The sequence below is a fragment of the Cyphellophora europaea genome (genome assembly GCF_000365145.1).
Source record: "Cyphellophora europaea CBS 101466 unplaced genomic scaffold supercont1.1, whole genome shotgun sequence".
NCBI classification, from domain to species: domain Eukaryota; kingdom Fungi; phylum Ascomycota; class Eurotiomycetes; order Chaetothyriales; family Cyphellophoraceae; genus Cyphellophora; species Cyphellophora europaea.
In genome coordinates, this window is record NW_008481797.1 from 2,224,958 (window position 1) to 2,251,877 (window position 26,920).

The following is a 26,920-nucleotide window of genomic DNA, read 5'->3' on the forward strand; positions in this document are numbered from 1 at the left end:
CGCTCTCCCTCAACGCACCTCACTCTGATGCAGACAATAATTTCACTCGATACTCAGCTGTTCAGGCTCCCGGCCAGCTTCAGGCGCATACAGTATGGGGGCACCCGGTACCCTTGTGCTGCGGCTTACATAAGTGCATGCCGCCTGGAAAGCTTAGTTAAAGGCCCAAGCCCCCCCGTTTTCTCCTCTTCGAACCTCAGCACCACCTCTATTCCGCCGGCGAATGATGATGAGAGGCCGAAGAGGCCATGCAAGCTCGGCAACTGCTCCCGTATTGAGATCGGTTGCTCCGGGTCGCTCCTGCGTGGCGTGTCGACGGCGCAAGATTCGGTGCGACCGAAAGCAGCCATGCAGTTACTGTACCCGGCTGAAGACTGGCTGTTCTTATCCTGGGGAGAGCGAGGAAGATTCGATTAGCCCTCGCCGGCCGCAGTACGACCAAGACGATCTTGTTGCTCGGCTGGAACAGGTCGAGAAGTCGTTGCGTCTTCTCAGAGAGCAACAACGTGATGACGACGACCGCGGTGGTCGAAGCCTGGGCTCTGAAAGCCTTCAACAGCTCGGGACGACATTGGGAGAAATGCCGGCAGGACCAGATCTGGCAATGCAGCCCGTGTCTTGTGGTAGGCTTGTAGGAACTCGAGACAGCTCGCGGTATGTTGATGGCAGCCTCTGGACGACACTTGAGGCGGCGCTGGCCTCACATGAGTCATTCGACGATACTCCAATGGAATCAGAAGCTGCTGCATCTCCGCGAAGACCGCACCGACAGTCATCATGGCCACTTCTCGAGGAAAACCAACCAATGTACGATCTGTCCCTCATTCGCCCGCGAACCGACAGGGTTTTCCCTCTTTGGCAAGTCTATCTCGAGAACGTCGATCCGGTACTCAAACTCCTGCACGTACCAACAACCCAGCGTCGGTTAATGCAGGCTAGCCAGACGTCTCAAGGGTTTCCAGCTTCGTTCGAAGCGCTGACCTTTGCAATCTATCACGCAGTCGTCACCAGCATGCAAACCTCCGTATTGGGGAGTATAGTGGCAGCTGATGAGCGCCACGACTTGCTGCGGAAGTACGATATCGGTATTGAGCGGGCTCTGGCAAATGCTGACTTCATGAAAACGCCAGATATGTTCTGCTTACAAGCCCTCACTCTGTATCTCTCATGTGCACGCCTGCGCCGAGACCGGGACTGGATCTGGACGATGACGGGTGTACTTGTGCGGCTGGCTATGAAACTCGGACTCCATCGTGACCCGGAGGTGCTGAAACTATCACCGTTTGACTGCGAGATGAGAAGACGTCTGTGGTGGCAGATCGTTGTTCTGGACGTTTTGACGGCACAAGACAATGACACGGACCCTTCGATGCTTGAGCACAGCTTTGATACCCAATTTCCTACGAATGTCGATGATCAAGCACTCGACATAAGCATGAGTACTCCAGCCACCAATAGTTCAAAACGCACAGATATGGCTTTCACTCTACGCAGAATACAACTCGTCCAAGTGGCGCGCAAAGTCTTGTTCTCGAACCATTTCTCGAAGAGTAACGGATATCCCATCTTGTCTCGGGATGAGAAGCTGCAGCACATCAACGATCTCAACGCAAGTCTGAAGCAGGCAGACGACGCCTCCCTTGACATCAATGTACCCATTTGCTTCATGGTCAAAGACTATACGGCGACAGAGCTATCAAGAATGTACGTCGTGATTAGCCTCATACACGGCGAAGCCCCGTCGACGACAACCGTGCAGCGTGGTCTGGTCGCCAGGAGCCAGGAAGTTCTCGAACGAGTGATGGCCTTGAGAAACAGCGATCAGTATCGAAGATGGGTATGGCTGACCCTGAAAGATCTTGGGTGGGGTATGGCTGCTTCACTACTGCACGTGCTGCGTAGTTTGCCCAAGAATCATCAGAATGAGAGTTCGTGGCAGACTGCTGAGCAGTTTTTCGCCCTGTGCAATGGCTACCAAGATGGAAAAGAACCAGACAGCAGGTGGACACTTCTCGAGCGGCTACGTCGTTCAGCCGAAGCGAACAGAGCCGGCATGGAGGGTTCGGACCCAGAAGCTGCTACCTAATCGCGACCACCTTTGCCTGTGGCTAGTACCCTGATGCTAGCACTATGTCCCCAACTCAGCCAACCTTGGACTGCACCAATCTCACTACGCTTCAGCCGTCGAGACAGCCCGTCACGATGAGGTTCAGGAACTTGCCCAGGCGGTAGCCTGCCCTTGCGATGAGCTCCTTCGTCACCTCTCCGTGCGCGTCAAAATAGGCGCCCGACAGATCCACACCCTCAGCCTCCACGGCCTCGCGTCCTTCAGGGAGCACGTCGGTGCAGACGTAGTCGTTGGCATCATTCGCCCAGGTCATGGCCGTACCCTTGAGATCTTTCAAGCTCATGCCTTTGGTCCAAGATTTGACATTGTACGTCTTGTCTTCGATGAGACCGATTAGCTCTTCAGCCCACTCGCTGGCGCTGACGCCTCCGGACGCCTTGATCGGGATCTGTCGGTCCCAAATTGCGTGCAGATTCGCTGTCTCGCCTTCCCAGGTGATGTTGATGCCATTGCCACCTTCCTCGAGAGCCTCGGTGTGCAGAGGCTGGTGGATATCACCGCTGAAGTGGATCAGGAAGCGAATGGCGTCTAGAAGCTGGGCTTCGGTCGATCCACTGTCAAGCAGGATCTGAGTGTTGTTGACGATGGCGGAGACGATGCATCCCTCTGGAGGACAGTCGCGCTTGAACTCGACCTCGCACGACTCCGGTGGCGCGTCGAACGCATCGATCCAGTGCAGTTGGGTGCTCCAATCGCCCTCAGGTGTGCGGCGATACTCATCGGGCCATGAAGAGACGTTGGCCATGTAGTCTGGAGCGGTGCCGAGAATACCTTGGACGAAGCCTGCTGTCCCGGTAGAGACATAGTGCTGGGCGACATAAGCCACCGTTGAGTGGCCGAGCGGTCCCCACGCGAGACATGCAGGCACCGCTGTAAGCAGTAGAGCTGCGCTGAGATGCTTGCAAGGAGCCATCGTTACGAAAGTGCACAATGTGAAGTCAAAGGAGAGGGCTGAGGAAACAGATATACCGACCAATACTTCCTTATCGTTAGGACATGCAGCCCGCGTCTTGGTTTGCCGGATCCTGGCCGCCACGAACAGATTCGACCTTCCTGAAAGGCCTGGTACCCCGACGTAACCGTGCTTCGATCTGGTCTCTCTGGTGTATAGAGTGGGTCCGGGCCCCGCCGATCACGTTGGGCACGCGACCACTTACCGCCCTCAGAAAGGCCACACGGGGCAGATAGGCTCTTGCGGCTCATTTCGTGCTTGGCCAACCAAGCTCTTGAGTTGGCGAGCTCCTTGACCCCCCTGGCCTGGAGTCACCGAAGCGGAAGCGTGCAATTGATTCACTAAAATCACACTTGGACCAAGGTCACGGGTTGGAATTCAGCGCCACAAGGCCACAGGAGTTGTGAGCGAGGCCATTCTCGACACATCTTCAGATATAAGCATACCCGGCAAAAAGCCTAGATTAGCGCGAGAACAGACTGCAACGTTGTGATAATGTGGGCAGTCAATCACGATCAAGAGCTCTTTGAAGTGAGCGGAGAGGACCGAAGCTGTCCGAGACCCATGGCCGCGCCAAGACTACCTGCCGGATCTTGACCGGGGAAGGCCTTGGCAACTCTCTAACCTATTCGACCATCGCTACAGATGACCTCTTCTATGGCATGTTCACCTTGACCCGAGCGAGGTTCGGCTTCCGTCCTCGAATGCCAATCGGACATCTGAAGATGGCACCTTGATATCGGGCGGAGTCCGGATACTTGTGCAGCTCTGGATCAGCCTCACTTCCGACATACAGGTCCTCTCCTGCTACTGCGACACCCTATAAAAAACACCGGATTGATCAGTTAAGGCTTCAAGAGATATACAGGCCAGAAGCACTCACCGTCGGACAGCGGATCGGTAGCTTGATCTCTGCAAACACTTCTCCCGTCGGGGAGATCCCAACCACCTTCCAGCCGCCCCAGAGCGCCACCCACAGATTGCCCAGAATATCCTGAGCATGTCCGTCAGGGACACCCTCACCCTCTGGGACCTGGAAGAAGACGCGTCTATTGGAGACTGTCCCGCTCTCAGCCGCGAAGTCGAATGCATAAATACACCTCGTCGGCGAATCTGTAAAGTACATTGTGCGATCATCCAAGCTCCAGCTCAGCCCGTTCGGAATCGTGACGGAATCGAGGACCCGGTGCAGCGAGCCGTCGAGGTCGTATCGAAAGAGCGCGCCTTTTGGCGTTGTACACGGTACGTCAGCAATCTCCGCCAATACACTTGCGACCAGATCAGAGAGCCTTTCGTACCCACGGGAGCAAACTCAGTCACTAACGGATCGTTCACCACGCCGACCCAGAACCTGCCCTGGCTGTCAACGGCACCGTCGTTCGCTCGCATGCTGTGATACTTGGCGTCCGCATCGTCGTCTCCCTCCCAGAACCCCTTCACATAACGATGATACTTCTCAGATTCAAGCTTGCTGGCGATGCCGATGCCGCGCTTCCCACCGAAGATGAAGGCGTCCTTGGAATCCGCGATATCTGCCGTCACACTAACACTTTGTCAGCCCACAAGCGTAAAGAAGCTCGTTTGTTTTTTTCCACAATCGCAACGAACCTGATGGACGTGTCCAGTGACCGCTTAGTCAACGCTTCGGGTCCCCGGGCTAGATCTACGCGGTAGACGTCCTGCTTCACGATGTCGACGAAGCGGAGATGGTTCTCGCCCTCGCTCGCCTCCCAATACAGGCCTTCTGCGAGCTCGCACCGCACGTCCAGGAAGGGCTGTCTGTCAGGTTAACGAGGGCCAATGCCAACAGTCATTTACAACGTGGTTTGGGTACGGGTACCTCTGAGACGGTGTAGGTCTTCATATTCGGACTTTTGTCAGAGCCGAACAGCCTTGGTTCGCAATATTCGAAGTTGGGGAGGCGAGGAGGGGCAACGAGTCTAAACGGGCCTCCTGGACAGTTTATCGTACAGCGTGGAGTAGAGTAGAGTAGAGTAGAGTAGAATGTCTTAGGAATCCAACCGCGCGTATACGGCATACGGCGTACCTACCGCCCAGCATTTCGGCGTATAGTGCCCGGGACCTACTATACTGCTAGGCTTTATCTAGTGGGTCACATCACTTCCTTTTTTTTTCTTCTGTTACCAAACGGGTCCCCCTCCTTCTTTCCAATACCCAAAACGTCTTAGCTGACAAAACCACGCCTTGTCTCACTAATGCCGAACATCGCAATACATCGTTTGGGCCAGAGAGCCATAGAGCCATAGGCCAACTAAATCTTGTCTGCCACGCAGGAACGTACTGTACGTCAGAGCAGAACGCGTCCGGCTAGAAGAACAGATAATGATATGTTTGTCTATCCGGAACCCTGCTGACAGGTGTCTCTCTCTATGCTGGCTGGTACACAGCCCATCCATCCACGCAAAGTACGAATACAGCGATCAATGTACACACACGAGTCAGTAGTCAGGAGGTCCGCAAAATCGGACTCTGAGACCCCCGACCCATCTCCATTTCGTTTATCAGCCTTGGCGAGAAGCAGCCAGCTGACTTACTTCCGCCTCTTCATGACCTTGACACACATCTCCTCGAGGCCCTTCTTGGCCTCGCCTTCGGGGAAGTCCTTGATGCTGTCGATGGCCTTGTCTGCGTACTCCTGCGCGAGCGCTCTCGTCTGCTCGATGCCATTGCTCTGTATCACAAGGTCGCGCGCCTGCGCGTTACGTTAGCATCTTCGTCACCGAAAACCCCTCGCTCGACACTTACCCTCTGCACGTCGCCCTCTTCTTTGAACCTTCTGCCAACAAGTTCTCCTAGCTCAGGCCGTGCCCGCCACGCGAACAGCAACGGAGCTGTCGCCAGTCCCAGCTCCAAATCCGCACCTGCGGGCTTCCCCAATTCCGTCCCGCTGACCGTGTAGTCCAGCATGTCGTCGACCAGCTGGAAAGCCAAGCCCAGGTTCCTCCCGTAGGCGTAGGCTGCCTCAACCACATTCGGCGCGCACTCTCCTAGTAGCGCCGCCGCACGGCAGGACTTGCTGATCAAGCTTGCGCTCTTCAAATAGGTCTTCTGCAAGTAGTATGTGATGGTGTCCTCGCTCCAGCGCGGGTGTTTCTCATCGCTTGCAGTATTCTTCAGTTGCATGAACTCGCCCTCGACCAGGTTCGCAATGACGGTCGCGAGGAGCTCGACGACCTCGGGGTCGCGCAGGCGAGCAAGCGCGACGGATGCGCGTCCGAGCAGGAAATCGCCAGCTAGCACCGCCATCTTATTGCCGAACTCTATGTTGGCGGACGGTGCAGAGCGCCGGGTCGTAGAGGTGTCTATCACATCGTCGTGAAGGAGAGAGGCAGTGTGAATGAGCTCCACGATCTCGGCGAGGCGACGTTGCGAGGGAAGAATGGTTGGGTCGGTATCTGTGCTGGAGGTCTGGTTGAGGTTTGCGAGGAGGGCAGAGGCAGGATGATCGGGATTGCTATCGTACAGGACTGAAGGAGAGGAAATCGGAGTGTCTATCGAGGTCGCAGTTGGCGTTGGGTTGGGCGTATCTCGCTGAGATTTGGAGGCAAATGCGGTCGCCTGGGACATGAGCAGCACCAGTAAAGGGCGCACATGCTTTCCTTCGGATTGTGTATAGTATTTTGCGACAGTATCGAGAAGAGGGTGCCCGGATCCCAGTAGCTGGCGGATATTCTTGTTGAGAAATTTGAGCTCGCGACCAACAAGCTTTAACGGGTCGATGGTCACATTGCTGCCGCCCGGCAATGGAGGCCGATTAGGCAGAATGTCTGAGACTGTGTTCTGGAGTTTGGAGACCGCGGCCGCCCATGCTGAAGATACCGCAGCTGTCGAAGAGAATGTCCGTCTCGAGGATCGGACACCTCTGGCTTCAATGCGGATCAAGCACCGCGGACATATCGAAGTCGGTGCCAACGGCGATTGCAATGCTAACGAGGGTACATCTCGCAGATTGCGAGCTCTCAGGCTTAAAGGCGGCATTGGGCGGGATTCCAAGCAGTTTAATGCAAGCAGCTCGAGGTCGCGACTTTTCTGAGAGATGCAAGAGCAGTGGTCCGATTGGCTGGAATCCGGTGAAGTGGATCAAAAGCAGGTCTATGCTGCTTGGAGCACCATGACTATGACTGGATGCGATGCTGTTCTGCAGACCACAGATACTTCGTTCGTTTTGTCTAAGACGTTCTATTCAATGCGTACCTGTCTCTGCCTCAGAGTGTGCTTTCGAGCCTGGCGTATTCGCGATGTTATGGCAGTCAGGCGCTCATCCACTCTGATAGTTCCTGCCCGTTCCATCCCGATAATCCCATGGGTACCTTGCACACCGGCCTGCCAGGTCCCGGTAATTCTGTGCTTCCTTGATCCATCGTAATCGTCGTCACATCATGCTGATCATAGCATCCAGCCGCATCAATCTACTTGATGGTCTCGCCCTGTTCCTCCACCCATGATCTGAACTCCTGCCACTCCGCGTACGATGCACTGGCTTTCAAACCAGTATACCTCACCGTCTTGAAATCACTAACCTCCTCCCACGGCTTCGAATGCGGTGATTCGTCTTCTCGGGACGCTCCTCGTAGCAGGCGTCGAGCGACTCCTCGACTATAGCCTCCATCCCACCCAGCCTTCTTCATCAGACTCTCGATCGTCTCTTCCTTCGTCCAACCCTGTTCCACAGCCACGTCAGGCAAGTAGGTGGCACCGTGCCGTCTATTTCGGTGGGTGAAACTTATGCGAATGCCATGTGTACCAAGGTCCCAGTCTGTTGCGTCGAGGCAGGTTTCAAAATCGGCCAAGAGCGTAAGTGAGCACGAGAGTGATGGTACCAATGACGCTGGGATAGGTGAGAAGCGAGTGTCGTCGAAAGCTGAGGTAAGAGAGTAGGACTGCAAGCCAGACGCGAGTGGTAGTGGCTCAAATGTGCCAATACAGCCCCGTAAAGATTTGTGTCCTGATCGAGACAGCGTGTTCCATGTAACGAACAGTGGGAAGGAGTCCTCCACGGAGAGTCGTGAGGCGTAGGAAGGCTGAGCACTTGGGGTTGTGATTCCGGTCGAGTTAGTCAGCTGTGACGCAGAAGAGCTGACAGACAGCGTTGAGGGAGAGGAGGCGGAAGAACTGCGGGAGGAGGAGGCTGAAGCCTGTAATCGAGAAATGCTTGGATTTTGCGGCCGCGCTCTCGCTCGGTCAGACGATGTATCTGCAAGTGGCCGTCTCGAGCCATCCGTACTCTCGTCGTCTTGAATAGTTTCGCTCTGCTCCTCTACATCGTCCGCGCCATCCAAGGCACTTTCGGTCTGCTCCACAGAAGCATCCTTGGCCAAGTATCGTTCGTGGAGGTCCAGGTACGGCTCAAGCTTGGGAGGGTCTCGTCTCCGAAGACTGGCGTCGAGGCATTCGAAGCAATAGAAGCAGTGGGCCGCGCTTGCCATCGGAGCAATTGCAGGTGGATCTGAGGCTCGCGATAGTTGTCCGGAGGCGGAGGCGCTACGGTCTCACCCGAAGAGCTGATTAATACCTGGGGCGAATTGCTGGCAGACAACGAAGGACAGAGGTTCAGACCGGTGGCGCTGTTGAGGAAGCAAAGAACAGGCTGCTTCGTTGGAACGACGGGAAGATAAGGCTAGAGAATGAGAGACGTACTCCGTAGTTAAGAGATGGCTGGAGCCCGCTTGCAGCGGGCTGCCAGGTCGGTCGGGGTGTCTGGGGTGGATCATTCTGGAGCCTGAAGCGTGAGGTGTGGACATCAGGTTAAGAACGCTAAGTTTAAATCTGGCCATCGTCATCATGCATGTGGCACGCTCGTCTCGTTGGACATAGTTGCCACGGCGCGTCGCGCTGGCATATATTCCTTATTGACCGGTGGCACGAGTCGGAAATGGTACACGTTGCCGCTCTTGCACTTGCTGTGCTCACGCGCAATGTCCTACGCCCATTCATAGATCACCTCATAGATGGCAGCACAGAGACATCACTTCCACGTATCGACCTTTCCAACTGTGATGCCCAAACCCATGTCACTGCCGCTCCTCGTCGTAGCTTGGCTTCTCTCGCTATCTGCCCGGCTTCTGGACTGCTCCGAGTTAAGGTCGTCGCTGTCATCAGAGACCAGTCGCACGCTACGGGCTCCCTGCGCCCGCCGCTCCGTTTCCCGGAGAGTCTCATCTTCCAGCCGCTTTTCCCACTCGGTCACTAGAGCTTTGTAGTACACCTCGGCTTGCACAGTGAGGCTATAGCTGTCGGCCGTCCAACCCGCCCAATTCTTACTGACGGGTATTGCTCCTGCCTGGATGAGTGCTCTCACTGCTTTCAAGTTACCCCAAGCTGTTGCATAGTGGAGACAGGTATCGCCTTGTCGGTCTTGTGCGTTGACGTTTGCGCCATGCGCTACCAGGTGCTCTATGACAGAAACATCTTCCGTGGATGCGGCGCGCGCTCGAGCTCGGGCCAAGTGGGTGCGGGGCATTGCGTGGGCACCTGCTGCTAGGTGCAGCGGTGTGGTACCTTTATTATCAGGTCGGTTCACAGTGTGAGGGAATTGTTGGCACAGCAGCCGTACTATGTCGGGGCGCGAGTACATTGCTGCCAGATGAAGTGGACAGTGGCCATCGGTGTTGACCGAGACTCCCAGATTGTCTTTATGCGGACTGTAGATGTAGTCTTCGGTCTTGGACTCGGTTTCACGATCGTGACCTAACGAGATGAGGTATTCCTGTGTTGTTCAGCATGGATAGCTTTGGCTCCGTGGTACTGCTTACCGCAATCTCAGTATGCCCGTACAACGCCGCCAGATGCAGCGAGGTGTTGCTCTTGTCCTCGAAATTGGGATTTTGCAATAGATCGGGTCTGTGTGTCAGCAATCGACGCACAAGTGAGGTATCGTCGAGCTGAATCGCCTCCCGGAGGCGCATTGAAGCTTCACCCTTTTCCATAGCTTCGGAGTCTACGAGACTCACGAGGGCGGCACAGTTGAACGAGTGTGACTGGCATCACTCGAACCGACCAGCGGTTGTCGTGTCGATGTCTGCTTTGAGTGAATCAGGATGACATGCTGGGAACGTCCGAGGTCAAGTTGGCCAGAAATCGTGTCTGCCCCACCTTCAGATAATCGAACGCGTTCTGGCGCTAAGGTCGGCGGAGGCGCGTAAGCTCGCGAGGAGTTTTTGTACTTCACGCCCTGTCCCCTCTTCTAATCTCCATTTTTCTCTTCATAATGTCGACAGCACTCTTATGATCATTTGAAGCGAAGACCAATACTGTGCAAAAGACTCATGTGATTGCGCCGCTAACATGCAAAATGCTCCTACCAGCGCCGCGCAAAGACGGGACGATACAATTTATGTAACCTGCCACTAAGCGTCGTCAGTACCGTAAGCCTCCGCCGCTGGCCTCTCCCTATCATGCTGTGTGGCATCCCATCCCAACCTCCCCGAACTCTTCGCCAATTTCCCCCTTCGAGCATCGACCAGAGGATGGATGAATTCATGCTGCACCACCCCACCCAGGACCTTGTCACCCCGCTTCAAGAACGTCGTTGCCCCCAGCCCGGTGGGCTGGAAGTTGACATAGACGTTCTCCCACGCCCTAGCCTCAGCCTCATAGATCTCGTGATTGATCCCCACATAGTCCCTCTGCTTGAGATCCTTCTCCCACCACAGCCACGTCTCCCTGTGCAGACCCGTGTGCGCAAACGCGTGCAGGTCCTGGATGCTGTTCCAGTAGCTGATGAAGACAAACTCGCGGGCGCCGCGCTCGTCTCGGCGGTCAAAGGACGTCTGGCCCAGGAGGCCCTCTGGCGCGTCAGGTGAGTCAAACAGCTTGTTCATCCTGGACAGGAAGCCGCCCATTTTCTTGAATTCGGGCGCAAAGATGCCGAGCGGGTGGTTGGATTTGGCGCCGAGCAGGAGGATGACGACCTTGCGCTTGCCGGGGCCGGTGATCTGGCCGTCGGCGTCGGGGAGGAGCGCCGTGCGGCGTCCGATGAATGCGTCTTGGAGGTATGGGTTGGGCTTGAATCGGAAGGTGATGAGGAGGGCGTCGGTGATGCGGAACAAGAGGATGAGGAACGAGGGCAGGAAGGCGTATTTGCTGCGGAGAGCGAGGACGAGAAGCGACTGCAGAGATGCTCCCACGAGCAGCAGCGTAGAGAGGTCGAAATTACTGCTGAGGTGGTGGGCTAAACTGGTGAGTCCAGGGACCCAGGCATGTTGCATACGAGGGCGGGTTGCAAAGGGCGGGATGTTGGGTTGGTACACCATTGCGAGGGTATTGAAGCAGTGAGCGCAAGTCGGTTTCTCGTGTGGTCAGTCGTGGTACCTGTGTAGTATGCGGTTTGCTGGAATCAGAGGTGCCATCGACCACGGCCGCGCTGTTGTATTTATTCCGGACCCTATGCTAGCCACCCAGTAGTCATCATGCCACATCTGGGGCCCCGACGGCGACACCCATATCCTCCTGTCGTGCGCAAGCTGCCGCTGTAGGCGCTACGTCCGTACGCCACCAATGGCGGATCCATCGACACCGACTACTCAGCAGCCATGATTGGTGGACGAACTTTACCCCGGATCGCCGCAGAGAAATCGGCCAATGAGCACAGTACGACTGCAGACCCAAAGGAGAAGTACACTGCGATCGAAGCTCGTTAAAACGTACACGGCTCCTCTGTACGGAGTACTATCTGGATCACTACATGCGTGGGCGGCTTGATAATCGAGCCGTTGTTGCGTGAAAAGAGGGGCTTTGCTGTTGTATTAGCACGCCATGTTCTACTAAGCGTCAGCCTTCCCTAAAAACCACACGATTCCTACAACAACGTCACGAGACTGCCCCAAAAGGGGTTGGCTGCCTTTCTTATTCAACGTACATCGCCATGGACGCCACCCTGAGGGAAGTAAGAAGTGCAGTTGACGAGAGAAATGATTAATTGGTACCACTCTAATTGAATAGGACATGTGCGGAAATCGAATGGGATTTGGTATGCACCGCGGATTCCCTGGCCGCTCGTATTTCGGAGCTCAGATCGATCCCGTAACGCCCGGCTCAATCTCCTCAAGGATGGCTTTCAGCTCCGTCCAAACCCGTATTTGCGTCTTCTCGCCCTCTTCGCTCCTCACGAACGCGCTAGGTTCTTCCACCTTACAATCATTCAGGTACTGGCCTTTACTCTCGTCGCCCGCGGCGGCAGCGTGGACGAAGTTGCGACTACCGACCTCGGCGGACCTTGCCAGGAAGAACTTGACCACACTGGGCATCCAGCCGAGCTCGTCGGTCAGATGCGTGTGGCAGGCTCCCGGATTGACCGTGTTGATGACGACCGGGTAAGCTTCCTTGTCTTTGATAGGACCACCGTCTTGACGAAACAGTTCTCGAACGACCAGGATCTCGATAAGCTTGGTGACTGAATAGCGAGTAGACATGTTGGCAGAAGCTTTGTCTCTGAGTGCTTCGAATATTGAGGCGTTCTGCCTCTCGGGCAGATTGGTGAGGTGATGCAGATCACTAGTGACAATGCTCACGTGTGGCTTCGATCCGAAGTCAGCTGCTGTCTGCTTCAATTTGGGGAGCGCCGCGAAAGCCACGAGGAACGTTGCGATGACATTGGTCGCAGTTTGACTCTCATGGCCTTCCACGACCCTGAATTCATAGGTCGTTATGGCAGCGTTGCATAAGAGGACGTCTAGTCGCTTCAGGCCCTTGAGTCGTTTGCCGAAAGCTTTAACCGAGTCGAAAGATGCAAGATCCAGCGGCCATACTTCGATGATGTCGGGATTGCACTTCTCAGTGTTGGTGATGTCCTGCTTGGCCGTCTCGCCGCTTGAAGTGTTCCGCACCGCCATGATTACTTTTTGGGCGCCTAGGCGCACGAACCACCGACATGATTCGAGACCGAGTCCTCTGTTCGCGCCCGTCACGACGATACATTGGTTTTCGAACGATGCTGTCGGTACGGGTGGGGTCACGAACAGCGCGGACTTGAGTATAGCGTAAGCAGCGGCCATGTTGACGGCGATGGTTGTGACTGGTGATGTCGGCTAATCGTAAAAGCAGAGGATGGTAGTTATAGGATGTGCACTTCTGTCTTGCAACAGGGTACGGACGGAGGTAGGGGGGGTCGGCCCCGAGAACTCGAAGTTTACTTAGCTCCACCAATTCAGAAGTGGGCGTCATTGATGCAGGGACCGGGGCAAATCTATCATAGTAGAAGCCTGGTACCCAACTCTTCGCATCTTTCGCACAGACGCCCACTGTCGTCGCGGAGTAAGTTGTTTGATAGATCTAACACGGCTAAGCCTGCGACCGCAGCCTCGTCGAGCTGTTCAAACAGGCCATCCCTTGCGATCAATGTCTGCAGCTTTGGGAAGAAGCGCTGCAAATGCGGTACGCTGCCTTCGAGTCGGTGATTCGAAATATCGAGCTCTTTCAGGTTCGGAGCCCTGAGGTGTCGTATAAGAGGCTCGATGCTGGACACGCCACATGATTGCAGACGCAGAGACTCTAAGTTGGGTAGGTGTATGGTTTCACACAGGTAGTCCTCGACCGAACCGTCGAGTGGGTTCTGTGACATGTCGAGTGATGATACCTGCAACAGACAATCTGATTCCGCGAAGAGAGGCACAGGTACCGAGGTAAAGCCACTATCGGACAGGTCGAGGGCTGCAGGCTCGTCGTCTACTCCCCACGCCTCGGAGAAGTAGCCGTCATCTGACAATTCGCTGATGGACGGCGATGCTCCTGCTCTGTCCTCATCAAAAACGCTCGTGGCAAATGATGTTCTGGATGTTGCAGTTGATGCTCGAGACAGATCCGTGGCTGGACGAGACCCATACGCGGCCTGCTGGTCTCGGTGTACTGGCGCGGCATGCGAAGCCGAGGGAGCGCGAAGCAATAAATGCACTGGCCGCCTAGCGTGTGTCGTGCAGATGCTCTCGGACGATGAGCGGACAAGAGTGCAAGGCCGCGACATTTTCAGAGGGTTTGTTGCTGTCGAGGACAGATTCAGATGCATTAATCCAAGTACCAGACTGGAAACACGACCAGCGACATGGAGCACCTTTTCACCAGCATTCCGCCGGCAATATGCGCCCAATTGGGTCTTGGGGACGTCATATTCGAATTATTGGATCGTATTCCGGACTTGGTGATACTTCATAACGCTTGTCCCAAGTTCGACTAGCAAAGTCCGGAGTCTAGCCCAAGTGTTGCCTTCTGAGTCCGTGCGGAGGTCAATGGACCAATCAGCCGTTCAGGAATTTGAGCAGCCAGGCGTCGACTGAGACAAGGATCGACAATGTCATTTCCTCGCTGTCCGGGGCTGGCTGAGATCTCGACAGTGAATCTGGAATGGCATTTCTGATTTCGTAGTGATCGTCATCCCGCGCACTTTCCGCGTTGGCGGGGAGCGCCACACTCTGGTTGCCATTGTTTTGGGGATGGGCACATTTGATAAGGAACCGTTGTCATGGTGAGCAGATCGCCGGATCGCCAGATCCTCATCGAAACGAAGGCACGTTTTAAGCAAAGATGCAAGTCGTTGGTCGTGTAAGTGTGCAATATGGAAGCGAAAATTGGTGGTCTTACCTGAAGTTGGTGTAAGCAAATATCAGAGTTGACCGAGGCGTTCAATTCTGGTGCGTGGTCCCTGCAGCAGGCACACGACCAATCGTGGATGTGGCGGCGCAATGGACGTCATCCCCTTGCGTAGAGCATTAACAAGAGACTTTTGCACCCACACTTGGTGGGAGAGATCGAATGTACTTCTACACTAGTGGTAGAGACCCGCGGCGCCCTAGATGTTGGCACATCATAGGGTTAGGGTCCCCTCCTACATGTTCCTGCTCTTGCCTTCACGGCCATTTTTGAAGGCAGTCTGACTTCGGCTACAAATAGATTCTTGGGATTGCCGCTCTGCCCACTGAATCATCTCTTAAGATGTGTCGAATGCGGATGGTTCATCTCGATAATTCCATCGGCCTCAAGATCAAGCCAACCCCTTATCCCAGGTCTTCCCTCGCCTTTCAATAACGAATTCGGCCGAGCACTCAGTGCAAGGAAGTAGTTTCGGCACCTACCAGTGAGGCCTCTGCTGAAGTTTTCGTTTCAATGGTTGATCCTCCTTCACTGCATGCTGGCATGTTCCTCTTACACCCCGGAAGGGCCAGAGGCTGGCCCGTTTCTTTTATGGCTTTGACGCAACTGAAGCGCGGCCTTCGAGATCCGCGACGCATGCACACCTCAATACAGCCATCATATCCCCGTGCGAACATGGACAGGTAGGTTTGAAGACATCGTTTTTGAAACCAGCAGAAATTCCTGTACGGTGCATTCTACCTCTATCTGCATCAGTTCCAGGTCCAAGCACGCCCCTTCTGATCGCCATGGTCAGTGCCTCAATGCGCCAACCAAGATACGGTTCCCAACTCCATATCCACTGGGATGTTCGATATCAATACAGCTCGTTAAATCGTTGATTATACAAAGTTGCCTTTGATGTGTCCGTCGCCCTGCTCACACGCGGGCTGCACTCAAGGCCAGCATCATGCCCTTCATTTTCAGGGATGACTTGCCCTCTTCAGACTTGTTGCCCTCTTTAAACTTGTTGCCCTTCGAGGAATAGAGCAGATGCCTGTTAATGGAGGCATTATGAGCAGTATCTGCCTGGTTATCCACAGCCTTGAAGTCGGAGGGTCGATGATATGCACGCGGTATCATAGCTGGATCCACGGCGAGTGAGGAAGTGGAGGTCGTCGACGTGGATGAATGGCGGGAGCGGTTTGTGTTGACAGAGTTGAAGGAAGCGGCAGAGACACTGCTGGCCGTGGTGGAGGTCGAGTCAAGTCTCTTGATCATCTTGCCCCGGTAGATTGAGTGTGCGCGGGTTGTGGTTTTTGGTGATCTCCAGAAATTGAGTCTTTGCTTCAGACAGTATAGTTGCTCGTTGAATGCTTCGTTGGTCGTCAAGCCGAACCTGAGGAGTTTTCCGATACGATATATGTACTCCTTCATTCAAGGCGCAGCAAAGAACAGCGAAAGACTAAATGCGACCCCTCGGTCGCAGTATACTGACACTTCGGGTTCATGCAGCTGCAACAAGGGTGCGGAGTTAGAGAGTCTAACCCACCTTTGTGCATATCTGCCACAAGGCAGCAAGGTTTCTTTTGGGAGGCCCAGCGTAAAACAATCTTCAATCTGCGAGCGCAAGACGGGCGATCGTAAGCGAATTCGGCTGATAATGCGACAGCCCCACATAAATGGCGTACACGCCAATCAAGACTGTGATATCGGGGCTCTTTTGTCTGGTGAACGGCCGCAAGAGCGCAAGTCCCGACCGTGTATGGAAACATACATGACACGCCATCCGCGGCCAGCTGCCTCTCCCGTCACTCCACCTATACGAGCTTCCTCACAACGACAGGCGGGGATATTGCCTGTGTCGCAGAGCTGAATGTCTTGGCCCTTCGGTCTTATTAAGCCCGCTTCTTCTCGGTGCGTTCTCAGTGCATTCCATACACGCAATATAAGGAGGCTTAGCCCGCACCCAAGCATCTGACAACTGCAGGAGAGCCAAGCAAGCAACCTACTCCTCGATCTTGTCCGGTGCACGAGCTTTCTTGCAGCAGCTCTAACGGCCGAGACTCGGTTGGTCTGCCACTACGACCGAGTCTGGCACCGACTCTGCCGCAACTTCACCGGACACTTCCTGAACTCCTTGGCAAGTGAAGATAGTGACTTACGCAGCCGGGTAGAAGATATACCCAGGGGAACCTCCTACGCAGTTCCATCTACCTTATCAAGCCGTCTAGGAAGTGCACATCGCTTCTCAAATGTGCGACGATGATGCGATACCACTCCAAAATCCTACTGTCCTGGAGGACTTTCAAATGCTAGGATTTCACCGTTTCCACAAGATTGAAACAAACCTGAGTCAGTAGTGTGATGCGCTTGGGCGGTACGCCTGGTCGCACCGGAGTGTGATGAAATCCATGATGTTAGCAGCCAACACCGTCACCAACGACATATCGAAAGCAGTTCCTCTGATCATCAAATGCGCGTGTCGTCATAACCATTTCTTGGATGTTGGCCAGGACCACCGAACGCGCTGAGCGCAGCGTAGCTTCAGCAAGGAGGTCTGTCCACCCCAGTCACCCCAGGCGAGCCTTGGACTCGACGGTCCTCTTTGATACTACCAAAGATCCTGTAGGATATGATATGGCCCCAACGTGAAGGGCTGCAGTGCGGCTCTGACAGCAGCCAGCATCATCTGCCTCTTCCTGATCACATCGGGGCAGCCGCATGCGGAAATTTCTAATCGCCGCGTGCTGATGCAGCATGCATATCCCTTTTGCTGACCACAGCACAAAAAATGCAGCACGTGTCTTGGCCCGTGGCGATCGCAAGGTCTGGATCAGAAACACCTGACGGAGCCGACGGTGGAATGGGCGCCCGAGCGAATGGGAGGCCTCGGGAAGACTACACAGCCCCCTATACCAAGCCTTGCCAAGTGTCGGTCTATGACACCGTGCCGCCCACCGCTGCCTGTAAACAGGGACGTTGTGTGCTGGGCATTGCGTGGTCCAAGACTTTTTTGAGGAGGCTTCGAACCCTTTCTGGAATCTGCAGTGGCCTGCTTAAATGCCGCTTTGCTGTCGTCTTGTGATGATGCTTTTGAAGTGTTGTGACTTAAGCTGTGTTGTGCACCCATACATGGCTCCTCATCCCACGTCCACGACATGAATTCTGGAGCACCGCATCAGGGCTTGACGCCGCCCTCTCAGCCGCGCAGCGACGACGAGGCGACGCTTGCCGGGAGCAAGGGAGGTTCTCAACCCGAGAAGATGGAGGCCGCTCAAAAGCAGGCGCCGGCGCCAGCGGAATCATCGGAGCAGTCTACACCTGAGCCAACCGTGGTTGAGAAGCCTCCAGTAGATGGGCCGCCACCGCTGCCATACAACCTGCGAGAGCACAAGTTGACCATTTCCATCTTTTGGTTTCTCATCCTCACCGAATGCACGCTCATTCCGCTTATCTTCTACTATACGATCGCCAACTTGACCGATATGCGAAGAGGGGCCATGTTTGCAATCATTACTGCTATGTTCGGTTTCATTTCCGGAGGTGAATACGGGTTGCGTGGCTTGCGATTGTGTCTGAAACGAGACGAATACCGACCGCTAAATAGTCCCGGTCGATGGGGCTTCGACAGTACTCACCTTGTTCTGGGGCCGCCGTACTTCGTTATGACAGCGCTTATGATCGGCTTCAGTATTCCAGAACCGCCCATCACGCGAGGCCTATCCATGATCATGGCGGTTGGCATCATTATGGTAGGCGTGTTCATGGTCTGGACAGGTATCGCTTACCATTTCCAATGGCGCCTGAGATGGTTCAGGTTAAGCTCCCACGTCAAGGGTGCCATCGTCCCACCGCTCACTTTCTGTATCATGGAAGACATTTGCGGCTGCGACGGCGGAGGAGGGAAGGTTTATCGGACCGCAGCCATGGCCAGATACAATGCGTCTCCACGCTTCCGGAGAATGCTTGTTCAGATGCTCTGGTGGTGGGCTATCACAGCCATCCTCCTTGGAGCAGCTCAGATTGCGATCATTTGGATTCCTCAGATCAGCCAGGAGGTGGTGTATGGCATCGGTTGGTCTGTGACGTCGGTTTGGGGAGGCATTGGCGCTTGGCTCACCATCTGGTGGGGAAAGAAATGCATCAGAATAGAGAAAGAAAAATGGGCCGAAGACCAGGCAGCACAACTCCAGCGTGGATAGACTGTACCTCAATTATAATCGGGTTCATCTTCATTCAGTCGTCGCAGAGCCTGTGTCGACTTGCCGTATCCATTCAAGAGCACGTTTCATGAACTTGTCTTCCTGTGTCTCTGTCCGTTGGATATCTCGGGCAGCGTCGTCTAGTGGATTGGCGGCGAGCTCCATGATCTCGATCGTAAGAGCACGAGCCTCGCCTGCCTTCTTCAAGCAGAGTTCAGGGTCGCCCATATACATACCTTCTGCCGACTCATCAATGATGTCGGATATCTGCCTTGTCCCCTCGAGTACGCGCTCAAGTCTCCGCTTGGTTGATGCAGGTAATATGCTGGAGGGTGGTGGATGGAACTTCTCGAGGCGCTGCTTCAGCAGAACGTGAACGCTTTGTGGTATCCTGTTCAACACTTTAAGTGCCTGGTCTTTGACTCCAGCCGAAATGGTAGCTCTATCATCTCCTGAAGGGTTATGTTGGTCGTTGGCGACATGCTCGTCCTCGTCACTCAGAGCATCGCCAAATAAGTCATTATCATCGACTTCTTCTTCCGGATCCCAATCTTCCAGTTCTTTGACAGCATCCTTCATTAGATCGAGCCACTGTTTCGCCCTGACAGCGACAAAGCCCGGCAGGCCTTGTTGACACAGCTTGACCATGTCATCACAAGTCGCCCACACTCTGCCAGTGGCTTCAGTGACCTCGCTTTTCTTCTCAGTCGAAAGGGCTGTCTTTGGCCGTCCATCTTCACTTCTGGTATTGACAAGACCTATTAAGGACAGGAGTTCGCGCAGGAGGGCTCGGGTTAAATCTTTGACGGTCTTCGAGAATGTTGAGGTGTACAGATCGGGAGTGCACAGAAGCGTTGCTGTCATGAGCGAGGGCAGGACCGATTCGTTCACAGCTTGTAACGAAGACGCGACAGCGCTAGGCGTGAAAGGAGTGTTGATAGTCAGAAGAGAGACTTTGGTGACTTGGGCCTTGAGTGACTTGGCCGCTGCATCGAGCAAGAGCAATGGAGAAGGCGCTTCGGTGCCGGTCTCTGGCACCTGATGACTGCCATCTGAGGTGAGACTTGTGAGGAATTGCTCGGCTAGTGCTATGGTGGTCGCGATCGCTGTTGACCCTTGCGGAGTCACATTGGTCGGCATTCTACGCGGCGCGCCTCGTGAGAGGATCAGGATCAAATTGTAGTGCGGAGGGACCCAGGAATCTTAGCGAAAGTCGTTGCATGTGACCTTGACTCCGCAAGTCCTGAGAAGGCTACGCTAACCCATTTCAGGACGAAGTGAAGCCCGATCTTGGGGTTTCTCTTAACCGAGCACCAAGTATTCTTAAGGAGTAGTTTCTTGAGGCTTGCGGCTTGCGGCTTGGTGGAGAAACCTATTGGATGTCATTCGGTTCCAGACCCAGGCGCATTAGGTTTAAGAAAAGAGGCTGCTGCCCCAGACTCTTTTTGATTGCGGTAGCGACCTTGATACGAGGTGGACTGGATAAAGGAGCAGAAGTACTGGCACTTGCTGCATGCCCAGGGCGACGCAGGGGTGTCTTACGTACTGTGGACTGAGTACTTATACAGCCTGATCTACAAACACGCTCTGCTCCATGATTGAGTCGCAATTCCTTCCGCGCCCAACGCCTGGCTTCAGTCTGATGTTGCACCGGGCACATTATGCCCTCTCTCTTGACTATAAGATAGCATCTAGCCTATATTCGTCCAGGCCACGAACATGGCGTCCTCTTCGTGTAAGTAGTTTGCAATTGCAAGATCATTATTCGCTAACAATGCGGAAGCATGTTTCGGCGATATCACTATTACTACTTCTGCCGATGCCGAACCGATAGCAAACTGCGAGACCTATTCAGGAGATATACTCATTAGCAGCGACGCTTCCGGTAGCATTGAAATCAACGGCGTCAGAGCCATCGACGGGAATCTCTCAGCAGAGAGTGTACCTTCGCTCACATCTGTCAGTGCAGACGCGCTCGTTATAGTACGGCAGACTCTAAGCTTCTCGTCCTGCACGATCCTGGCAAACTTGCAGTTTGATCAGCTCAATAGCGTCAGCGACCTTGATCTCGTTGCACTCCCTGCTTTGCAAAGCCTGAATTTCGGTACTGGAGTGTCTCAGTCATACAATGTTCAAATCAGGGACACTGCTCTTGAAAGCTTGAGCGGCATCGAGCTAGATTTCGTTAGAAGTCTCAACGTGACCAACAACCGCTACCTAACATCTATCGATATGAACGCACTTCAAAACGTCACAGAGTTCTTGGAGATAGCTGCAAATGGTAGGGATCTAGCAGTCTCGTTTCCGAACCTAGCCAGAGTTGCCAATCTGACCGCTAGCAATATCTCCAGTCTCAGTATCCCCTCCCTCATCGACGTATCCGGAAACCTGGGTATCTACTTCTCTTCTATGGAGTCTATCTCCGCACCGAATCTTACCAATGTCGATGTCGACCTTGCCTTGGTGTCAAACGGCCGGCTCGCAAGTCTGGACTTTCCTGAGCTTCAGGAGATTGGAGGTGGCTTTCTGATCGCCAACAACACGGATTTGCTGAGTGTTGATGGTTTTGATAGTCTTGACACGATCTATGGCGCACTCGACTTCCGAGGCACGTTCGACAACGTCACCCTTCCCCAACTAAGTGGTGTTTATGAAGGCGCGAAAGTAGAATCATCAACCACCGACCAATCGCTGTGTGATGTGTTTGACAGAGCCGCTAGCAGAGGCATCATAAGAGGCGGGATGACCTGCCGAAGCAACGCAGATACAGAATCCACTGAAGGTGGTGGCACCAGTGGTACAACCAGTGGTACTTCTGGTGGTAGCGGGCCGGGAGCAGGAGCCATAGCTGGAATTGTCATCGGTTTGCTCCTTGTCATCGCTGCTGCCATCTTATTCTGGTGGTTCTATCAGAGGAAGAGGAAGCCACGGGGCCATACGAAACCAGAAATTCCCGGGCCAAGACCAGGGCATCACCAACTACCTCTGGGCGGCCACCACGAGAAGCCAGAGCTCTACGGTGGGGTCAATCAGGTCAGTGAGCTGTCCGGAAGAGATGCTGAGGGAGCAGGTGCTCGGGGCCGGCGTGAGGTCAGGCCAGGGGTTGCTGAGATTGATTCCAGCCCGTTGGAGATCAGAGAAGCCGAGCTCTCATCAACATCTGCCACCACCACTGAGAATCAATCAACAACCAATGCGGCATCCGCGAAGCATTCCAACCCCACGACAGAGGCCGACTTCTCAGGGCATGGGCCTCAGGAGCATGTGCCAGCGTCAGCGAATGTCGCGGCTCATAGTGGCCGCAAGGATCTCGATCAACCAGGAATGGAGGTTGTTGTCGAGCCGGAACACTCACACTCAAGGCAAACAGGCATCGGTCACACCATAACGGCCACAATGCGGCCACAAACCGAGACTCGGCCGCCTGGAGTGCATCCAGAATTCGTCTGTGAGCTGCGCGACTTGGACAGAGAGCTAGACGAGGGCCTCATCACGCGGAAAGGTTACGATGTAAGACGAGACAGGTTGTTTATGCGATATTTTCCTTCTTCGGATGGCGCACCGCACGAGCTTGAAGCGGGTCAGAGTTGAGGAGGCACGCTACTGTGCCGTAGATACATCTCCTTCGCCTCCTTCGTCGTGTTTGGTAAGCTTAGAGAGTCCCCAGGTTGTCGACTGAGCCACGAGATTAATGTAGTTTATAGGCGAGGGTGAGTTGAGAGGTGCGGCGACCTTAGAAGCGGCGCGGTGGTGGTGAGCGCCCACATGAGCTCGACATAGGACTTACCGCTTTTACCCCTGCTTCTGTGTCAAAGTAACTGACCTATCGATTGCTGGTTTGTCTAACAATTTTCCTTGAAGCCCCCGAACTCCTTACAAGGTGTCAGCCGAGGCCTTGATGGTAGAAGCTACCATGACTAAGCACCTTGGGATATGCCGATAATGGTCCGCTTCTCATTCTCCAAGTCATCCTAATTAGCCTTCGCCTCCATCATCAGCCCCCCAGGCGTATCATTCGAGCACTCCGTCTCCTGAGTCACAACCATCCCCTCGCGGGCGACTGCGAAAGGAAGAAAAATCTGACAGGATACCCACGGGCTTTACGGTAATAGACGGTGATAGAGTGCTGTGGTGCGAGACGCGGCTCAGACTGGTGACTATAAAGACATACCTCTCCGACAGGTAGGTCCAAGAACCGTGCAGACGCTAGCCAATACCTCGAGCAGAGAGACGCTATCATGACTAAAGTATTCCTCACGGGAGGCTCTGGCTTCATTGCCGCACACATTCTGGAGGAGCTGTTGCGTCGAGGCCACTCGGTAGTAGCGACAGTACGCTCCGCCGAGAAAGGAGAGAAGATTCTGGCATCTCATAGCTCTGTTGGTAAGGACGTTTTGGACTACAAGGTCGTCGAGGACATCTCACAACCAGGCGGTACGCTTCCCTTTGCTCACCTGGCTGATGCAAAATGCTTACTTGCGGCACAGCCTATGACGACGCCATTCTAGCCAGTCCTCCATTCGAGGCTGTAATTCACGCCGCCTCGCCGTACCACTTCAATGCCACCACACCGGAAGCCATAGACCTGCTCATCAAAACTGCCATCGATGGCACAGTCGGCATTCTGACGGCTGTCAAGGCAAAGGCACCCACTGTGAAGCGGATCGTCGTCACGTCATCCTTCGCCGCCATAGTCGATCCTGAGAAACCCCCCACCTATAAGTACTCCGAGAAGGACTGGGACCCGGTCACCAAGGATGAGGCCTACGAAAGTCCTCTTACAGCGTACCGTGCAAGCAAAACTCTTGCCGAAAAGGCCGCCTGGGACTTCGTGGAGAAAGAGAAACCCAACTTCACCCTCGCAACAGTAAGTCGTATTTCAGAGTGATCCCACTACATCGCCTAACTTGAGCAGTGCAATCCGCCTCTAGTCCTCGGACCTATCATCCACGACCTGAAGTCGCTAGACAATATTAATACTTCGAATGCGCGTATAAGGGATTTGATGACGGGCGCCTCCAAGGCCAAACTCGGTGGGACCGGTAATCATCTGTACGTGGATGTGAGAGATATTGCCACGGCTCACGTCCTGGCAATGGAGAAGGACAACGCGGCGGGCAAGCGCTTCTTTGTTACGAATGGCAATTTCAGCAACGCCGAGATTGTTGACATCGTCGACCAGAACTTTCCGGAATATAGGGATGGCCTGCCGAGGGGCGAAGCTCTGAAGCTTGGACAGTACCCTCCACAGGGCGTAAATGGGTGGGACAACACTCAATCGGTCGAAGTGCTGGGCTTGACCTATCGTCCACTGAAGGAATGCATCATTGATACAGTCAAGAGTCTTCAGCCATTTCTGACGTCCTAGAGCGGCTGTAGCGTTGCAGGCTTCTGAGATCTCCTGCAAACCACATGATCTGTATGGAAGGCTGATTCAGCTTCAAGATCTTGCGCGCCCGGCCGGTGTAGATGGCACGAAGCCAATCAGCTGAATGCCCTGGAGGAACTCTATTATGCAGGTAGAGCTTAGTAAGGACGAGGTCTCGACCTCAATCAGCACGGATGCTTCGCTTGTCTCGTCCTCTGCTACACTTGCCTGCTCTATCTGGAAACCTACCTGCTAGTAACGATACAGTTTCTGAAGCAGTTGGCGTCACCTTCACATGATACTATGGCGTCGCCTCAAGCAGCATTCATCTTTGACGCCCCTCATGATCTCAACAGTAGGTATCTTCCTGTCGGTGACCGAGCCGTACAACCTCGCCCAAGATAAGCAATCGCTCGACTGGAGGGCAATGCTCGATTGGTGCCAGAAAGCTTCGCGAGGTGAGGTCGTTGGCTTTGAACAAGAATTGACAAACCCCCAGCGATGATACTCTCACAATTCTGCGGCGCACGAACCGAATCTTATACAGGCCATGTTAGCGGCGTGATCTGCAGACAATTCAGAATCTCGCTCAAGGGATCTCGCAACGTCAGCAGCGCGCTCAACAACCTGCCCATTTACCGGACTCCAGACGAGAACCTTACGTTCGGTTGGGCCACGAAGAACTTGATCCGGGCAAGGGCGGTGCACGAAAGCGCTTACGAGAATCTCGCGACCATGATTGCCCTGAGCGAGTCCTTCCACGAACCATACGCTGCGAGAGTCATGTTTGAGCTGGCCAAGATTCACGCCGGACCCGACGATATCACGCCTCACTTGGATCAGTGGAAGTACGTAAATCGCCCAGCTCGTGACTGAACTCGCTCATGTCTGCACAGGGCTGTCATACATAGCATGAACGGCGCATTTGCGACTTCAGATTTCGGCATCCTCGTCGAAGACTACATTCGACTGAACCCTTACAGCCTCCGCGTCGACCTCGACGAAGCAGTGCTGCGCTTTCCGATCTCAGCAAAGCTGGTAGCACACGCCTTGATCGCCTTAGCTAAGGTCACCACAGGTGAAACGCGGCAGCTGACGTTAGTTGGCAGTGCTGTCATCTCCTGGCTCGCAGCCATCGCCGACTGGATCTACGACCTACGCATTGCCATCTATGCCACCGATTCCAGTGAGCCACTCCACAGTACACATTCCCCGGATGCCGGCCCAACTCAAATGCTCTTCATCCTCCGCGAGAGCCCGGGCATCGATCTGTATCCTGGCACCTGGGCCCATTCAGACCAACAGCAAGTGCAATCCTTGGCTGCTTCGGAAGCCACTGCCAAAGTTCGAAAGCTCTCCCTCAACGCCCACAGCTACCCCAAATCTATGCACGTCACGCCGTTTTCCGGCCGAGTAGCCTGGCAGTCACTACTCCCACTCGTCTTCGGCCGCGCCTACCATGTTCTCGACCACTCCTGTGCTTCACTAGTTGGCGAATGGATCGGTGGCATCGCACGCCTCTTCCAGGCTCTCGCAACCGGCGAGGAAACGGAGAACCCCGAGCTCCTAGCGCCGAGTCAGAAGGCCAACACGGCCACGTACGGCCCAGGCCTCATCCGCACACTGACGGACTGGTTGCCCGAACTGCGTCGTATGCAGGGCCGCATGGAGCGCCAGCTCAAGCTCAGCGGCGACGAGGCGCAGAAGAGTATCGTGGCCAAGTTCAAACAGCTACGTGAGCACTGTGGATGTGGGATCTGCTCCTCTGAGCGGCCGCCGGCGGGGCCTTCGGACGGGAAGAATGGCAACTTGTTGGTTGGTGGGGAAGTGGACGATCCGCCACGTCCCTCTGACTGGGCGGCGCTCAAGCTGCCTGAGCACGGGTACTGCCTCATGGCGCTCGCGGAGACCATTGTGGCGCTAGGGCTCACGTTGTCGGGCCTGACGGTCAGCCCGCAGCTGTATCCGTCGCGAGCAGGGATCCAGAGTCTGTACTATTCGCAGGTGCTGAGGCGGCTGGCTGCCAGGGGTTGTCCATGGCAGCAGCATTTCCAGCTGGTGTATGGCGATGAGTGGGCAGCCGGTGACGCGAGACGGTTGAGTACCGCCGTCATGCTCTTCAGCGGGAGCAGGCCACGGAAGTCGATGGTGGAAAAGCTGGTGGCTGTCAGTCACGAGGGCATATGTTGCTATTTTGTGGATCTGGAGAAGGTGAATACAAAGGGCAAGACGGAGAGTGCTGGCACAAGGTTGATCAAGGTGGTGAGCGGGGGGATCAATTTGAAGTGGAAGGTCTTTGATCGGGCGTGCATGGACGATCCGATGGAGGGGAATGTAGAAGGGCTGCTGGCTGGGGGGACTGTTTGGGAAAGCGTGGCAGTTGAGCATTTGGAGGAAAAGTTGTATCTGCAATGATGATTTAGTCGTATGGCAGACACCCTCAGGAGCGAGCTCGTGTTGGAATAAAAGAGTCACTTCGTATGTGATCTTGCTGATCAATTGCTGGCGTACAGCGTTCATCCTGGAGGGGTGTGGTCACGAAGCTGGCGCGGGGGATGCCGGCCGAGTTTCAGGAGCGGTTGTTGGGGGATCTGTTGAAGCTGCAGTTGAAGGGCTAGGGTGTGGCGGGGAGTCGCTGGAGGATTATTATATTTATACCGTCGTGTATAGCGCATTGTTTTTGCTTC

At 54.6% G+C, this 26,920-nt stretch overlaps 13 protein-coding genes across 13 annotated transcripts; 5 read left to right on the forward strand and 8 right to left on the reverse strand.

Moving 5' to 3' along the window:
* Window positions 1–229: 229 nt before the first annotated feature.
* Window positions 230–2,086, forward strand: HMPREF1541_00840 (uncharacterized protein; the record flags this gene model as incomplete). The annotated part of the gene is made up of 1 exon (XM_008713144.1): window positions 230–2,086. One exon carries the CDS (start codon window positions 230–232, stop codon window positions 2,084–2,086), a length of 1,857 nt encoding a protein of 618 aa, XP_008711366.1.
* A 91-nt stretch (window positions 2,087–2,177) lies between these two features.
* Window positions 2,178–3,041, reverse strand: HMPREF1541_00841 (uncharacterized protein; the record flags this gene model as incomplete). Its single annotated transcript, XM_008713145.1, has 1 exon — window positions 2,178–3,041. One exon carries the CDS (start codon window positions 3,039–3,041, stop codon window positions 2,178–2,180), a length of 864 nt encoding a protein of 287 aa, XP_008711367.1.
* Window positions 3,042–3,735: 694 nt separating this feature from the next.
* HMPREF1541_00842 (uncharacterized protein) lies at window positions 3,736–4,944 on the reverse strand (the record flags this gene model as incomplete). Its single annotated transcript, XM_008713146.1, has 5 exons — window positions 3,736–3,887; window positions 3,960–4,304; window positions 4,379–4,623; window positions 4,689–4,855; window positions 4,921–4,944. 5 exons carry the CDS (start codon window positions 4,942–4,944, stop codon window positions 3,736–3,738), a joined length of 933 nt encoding a protein of 310 aa, XP_008711368.1.
* A 687-nt stretch (window positions 4,945–5,631) lies between these two features.
* HMPREF1541_00843 (uncharacterized protein) lies at window positions 5,632–7,079 on the reverse strand (the record flags this gene model as incomplete). Its single annotated transcript, XM_008713147.1, has 2 exons — window positions 5,632–5,793; window positions 5,847–7,079. The coding sequence occupies 2 exons, from the start codon at window positions 7,077–7,079 to the stop codon at window positions 5,632–5,634; spliced, it is 1,395 nt and encodes a 464-aa protein (XP_008711369.1).
* Window positions 7,080–7,510: 431 nt separating this feature from the next.
* Window positions 7,511–8,527, reverse strand: HMPREF1541_00844 (uncharacterized protein; the record flags this gene model as incomplete). The annotated part of the gene is made up of 1 exon (XM_008713148.1): window positions 7,511–8,527. One exon carries the CDS (start codon window positions 8,525–8,527, stop codon window positions 7,511–7,513), a length of 1,017 nt encoding a protein of 338 aa, XP_008711370.1.
* Window positions 8,528–9,066: 539 nt separating this feature from the next.
* HMPREF1541_00845 (uncharacterized protein) lies at window positions 9,067–10,027 on the reverse strand (the record flags this gene model as incomplete). Its single annotated transcript, XM_008713149.1, has 2 exons — window positions 9,067–9,807; window positions 9,854–10,027. 2 exons carry the CDS (start codon window positions 10,025–10,027, stop codon window positions 9,067–9,069), a joined length of 915 nt encoding a protein of 304 aa, XP_008711371.1.
* Window positions 10,028–10,447: 420 nt separating this feature from the next.
* On the reverse strand, window positions 10,448–11,353 carry HMPREF1541_00846 (uncharacterized protein; the record flags this gene model as incomplete). Its single annotated transcript, XM_008713150.1, has 1 exon — window positions 10,448–11,353. The coding sequence occupies one exon, from the start codon at window positions 11,351–11,353 to the stop codon at window positions 10,448–10,450; it is 906 nt and encodes a 301-aa protein (XP_008711372.1).
* A 756-nt stretch (window positions 11,354–12,109) lies between these two features.
* HMPREF1541_00847 (uncharacterized protein) lies at window positions 12,110–13,093 on the reverse strand (the record flags this gene model as incomplete). The annotated part of the gene is made up of 1 exon (XM_008713151.1): window positions 12,110–13,093. One exon carries the CDS (start codon window positions 13,091–13,093, stop codon window positions 12,110–12,112), a length of 984 nt encoding a protein of 327 aa, XP_008711373.1.
* A 4,728-nt stretch (window positions 13,094–17,821) lies between these two features.
* HMPREF1541_00848 (uncharacterized protein) lies at window positions 17,822–18,865 on the forward strand (the record flags this gene model as incomplete). The annotated part of the gene is made up of 1 exon (XM_008713152.1): window positions 17,822–18,865. One exon carries the CDS (start codon window positions 17,822–17,824, stop codon window positions 18,863–18,865), a length of 1,044 nt encoding a protein of 347 aa, XP_008711374.1.
* Window positions 18,866–18,895: 30 nt separating this feature from the next.
* Window positions 18,896–20,005, reverse strand: HMPREF1541_00849 (uncharacterized protein; the record flags this gene model as incomplete). Its single annotated transcript, XM_008713153.1, has 1 exon — window positions 18,896–20,005. One exon carries the CDS (start codon window positions 20,003–20,005, stop codon window positions 18,896–18,898), a length of 1,110 nt encoding a protein of 369 aa, XP_008711375.1.
* Window positions 20,006–20,584: 579 nt separating this feature from the next.
* HMPREF1541_00850 (uncharacterized protein) lies at window positions 20,585–22,456 on the forward strand (the record flags this gene model as incomplete). The annotated part of the gene is made up of 2 exons (XM_008713154.1): window positions 20,585–20,600; window positions 20,649–22,456. 2 exons carry the CDS (start codon window positions 20,585–20,587, stop codon window positions 22,454–22,456), a joined length of 1,824 nt encoding a protein of 607 aa, XP_008711376.1.
* A 647-nt stretch (window positions 22,457–23,103) lies between these two features.
* HMPREF1541_00851 (uncharacterized protein) lies at window positions 23,104–24,233 on the forward strand (the record flags this gene model as incomplete). Its single annotated transcript, XM_008713155.1, has 3 exons — window positions 23,104–23,299; window positions 23,353–23,732; window positions 23,781–24,233. 3 exons carry the CDS (start codon window positions 23,104–23,106, stop codon window positions 24,231–24,233), a joined length of 1,029 nt encoding a protein of 342 aa, XP_008711377.1.
* A 501-nt stretch (window positions 24,234–24,734) lies between these two features.
* Window positions 24,735–26,648, forward strand: HMPREF1541_00852 (uncharacterized protein; the record flags this gene model as incomplete). The annotated part of the gene is made up of 3 exons (XM_008713156.1): window positions 24,735–25,081; window positions 25,130–26,048; window positions 26,103–26,648. The coding sequence occupies 3 exons, from the start codon at window positions 24,735–24,737 to the stop codon at window positions 26,646–26,648; spliced, it is 1,812 nt and encodes a 603-aa protein (XP_008711378.1).
* Window positions 26,649–26,920: the final 272 nt, after the last annotated feature.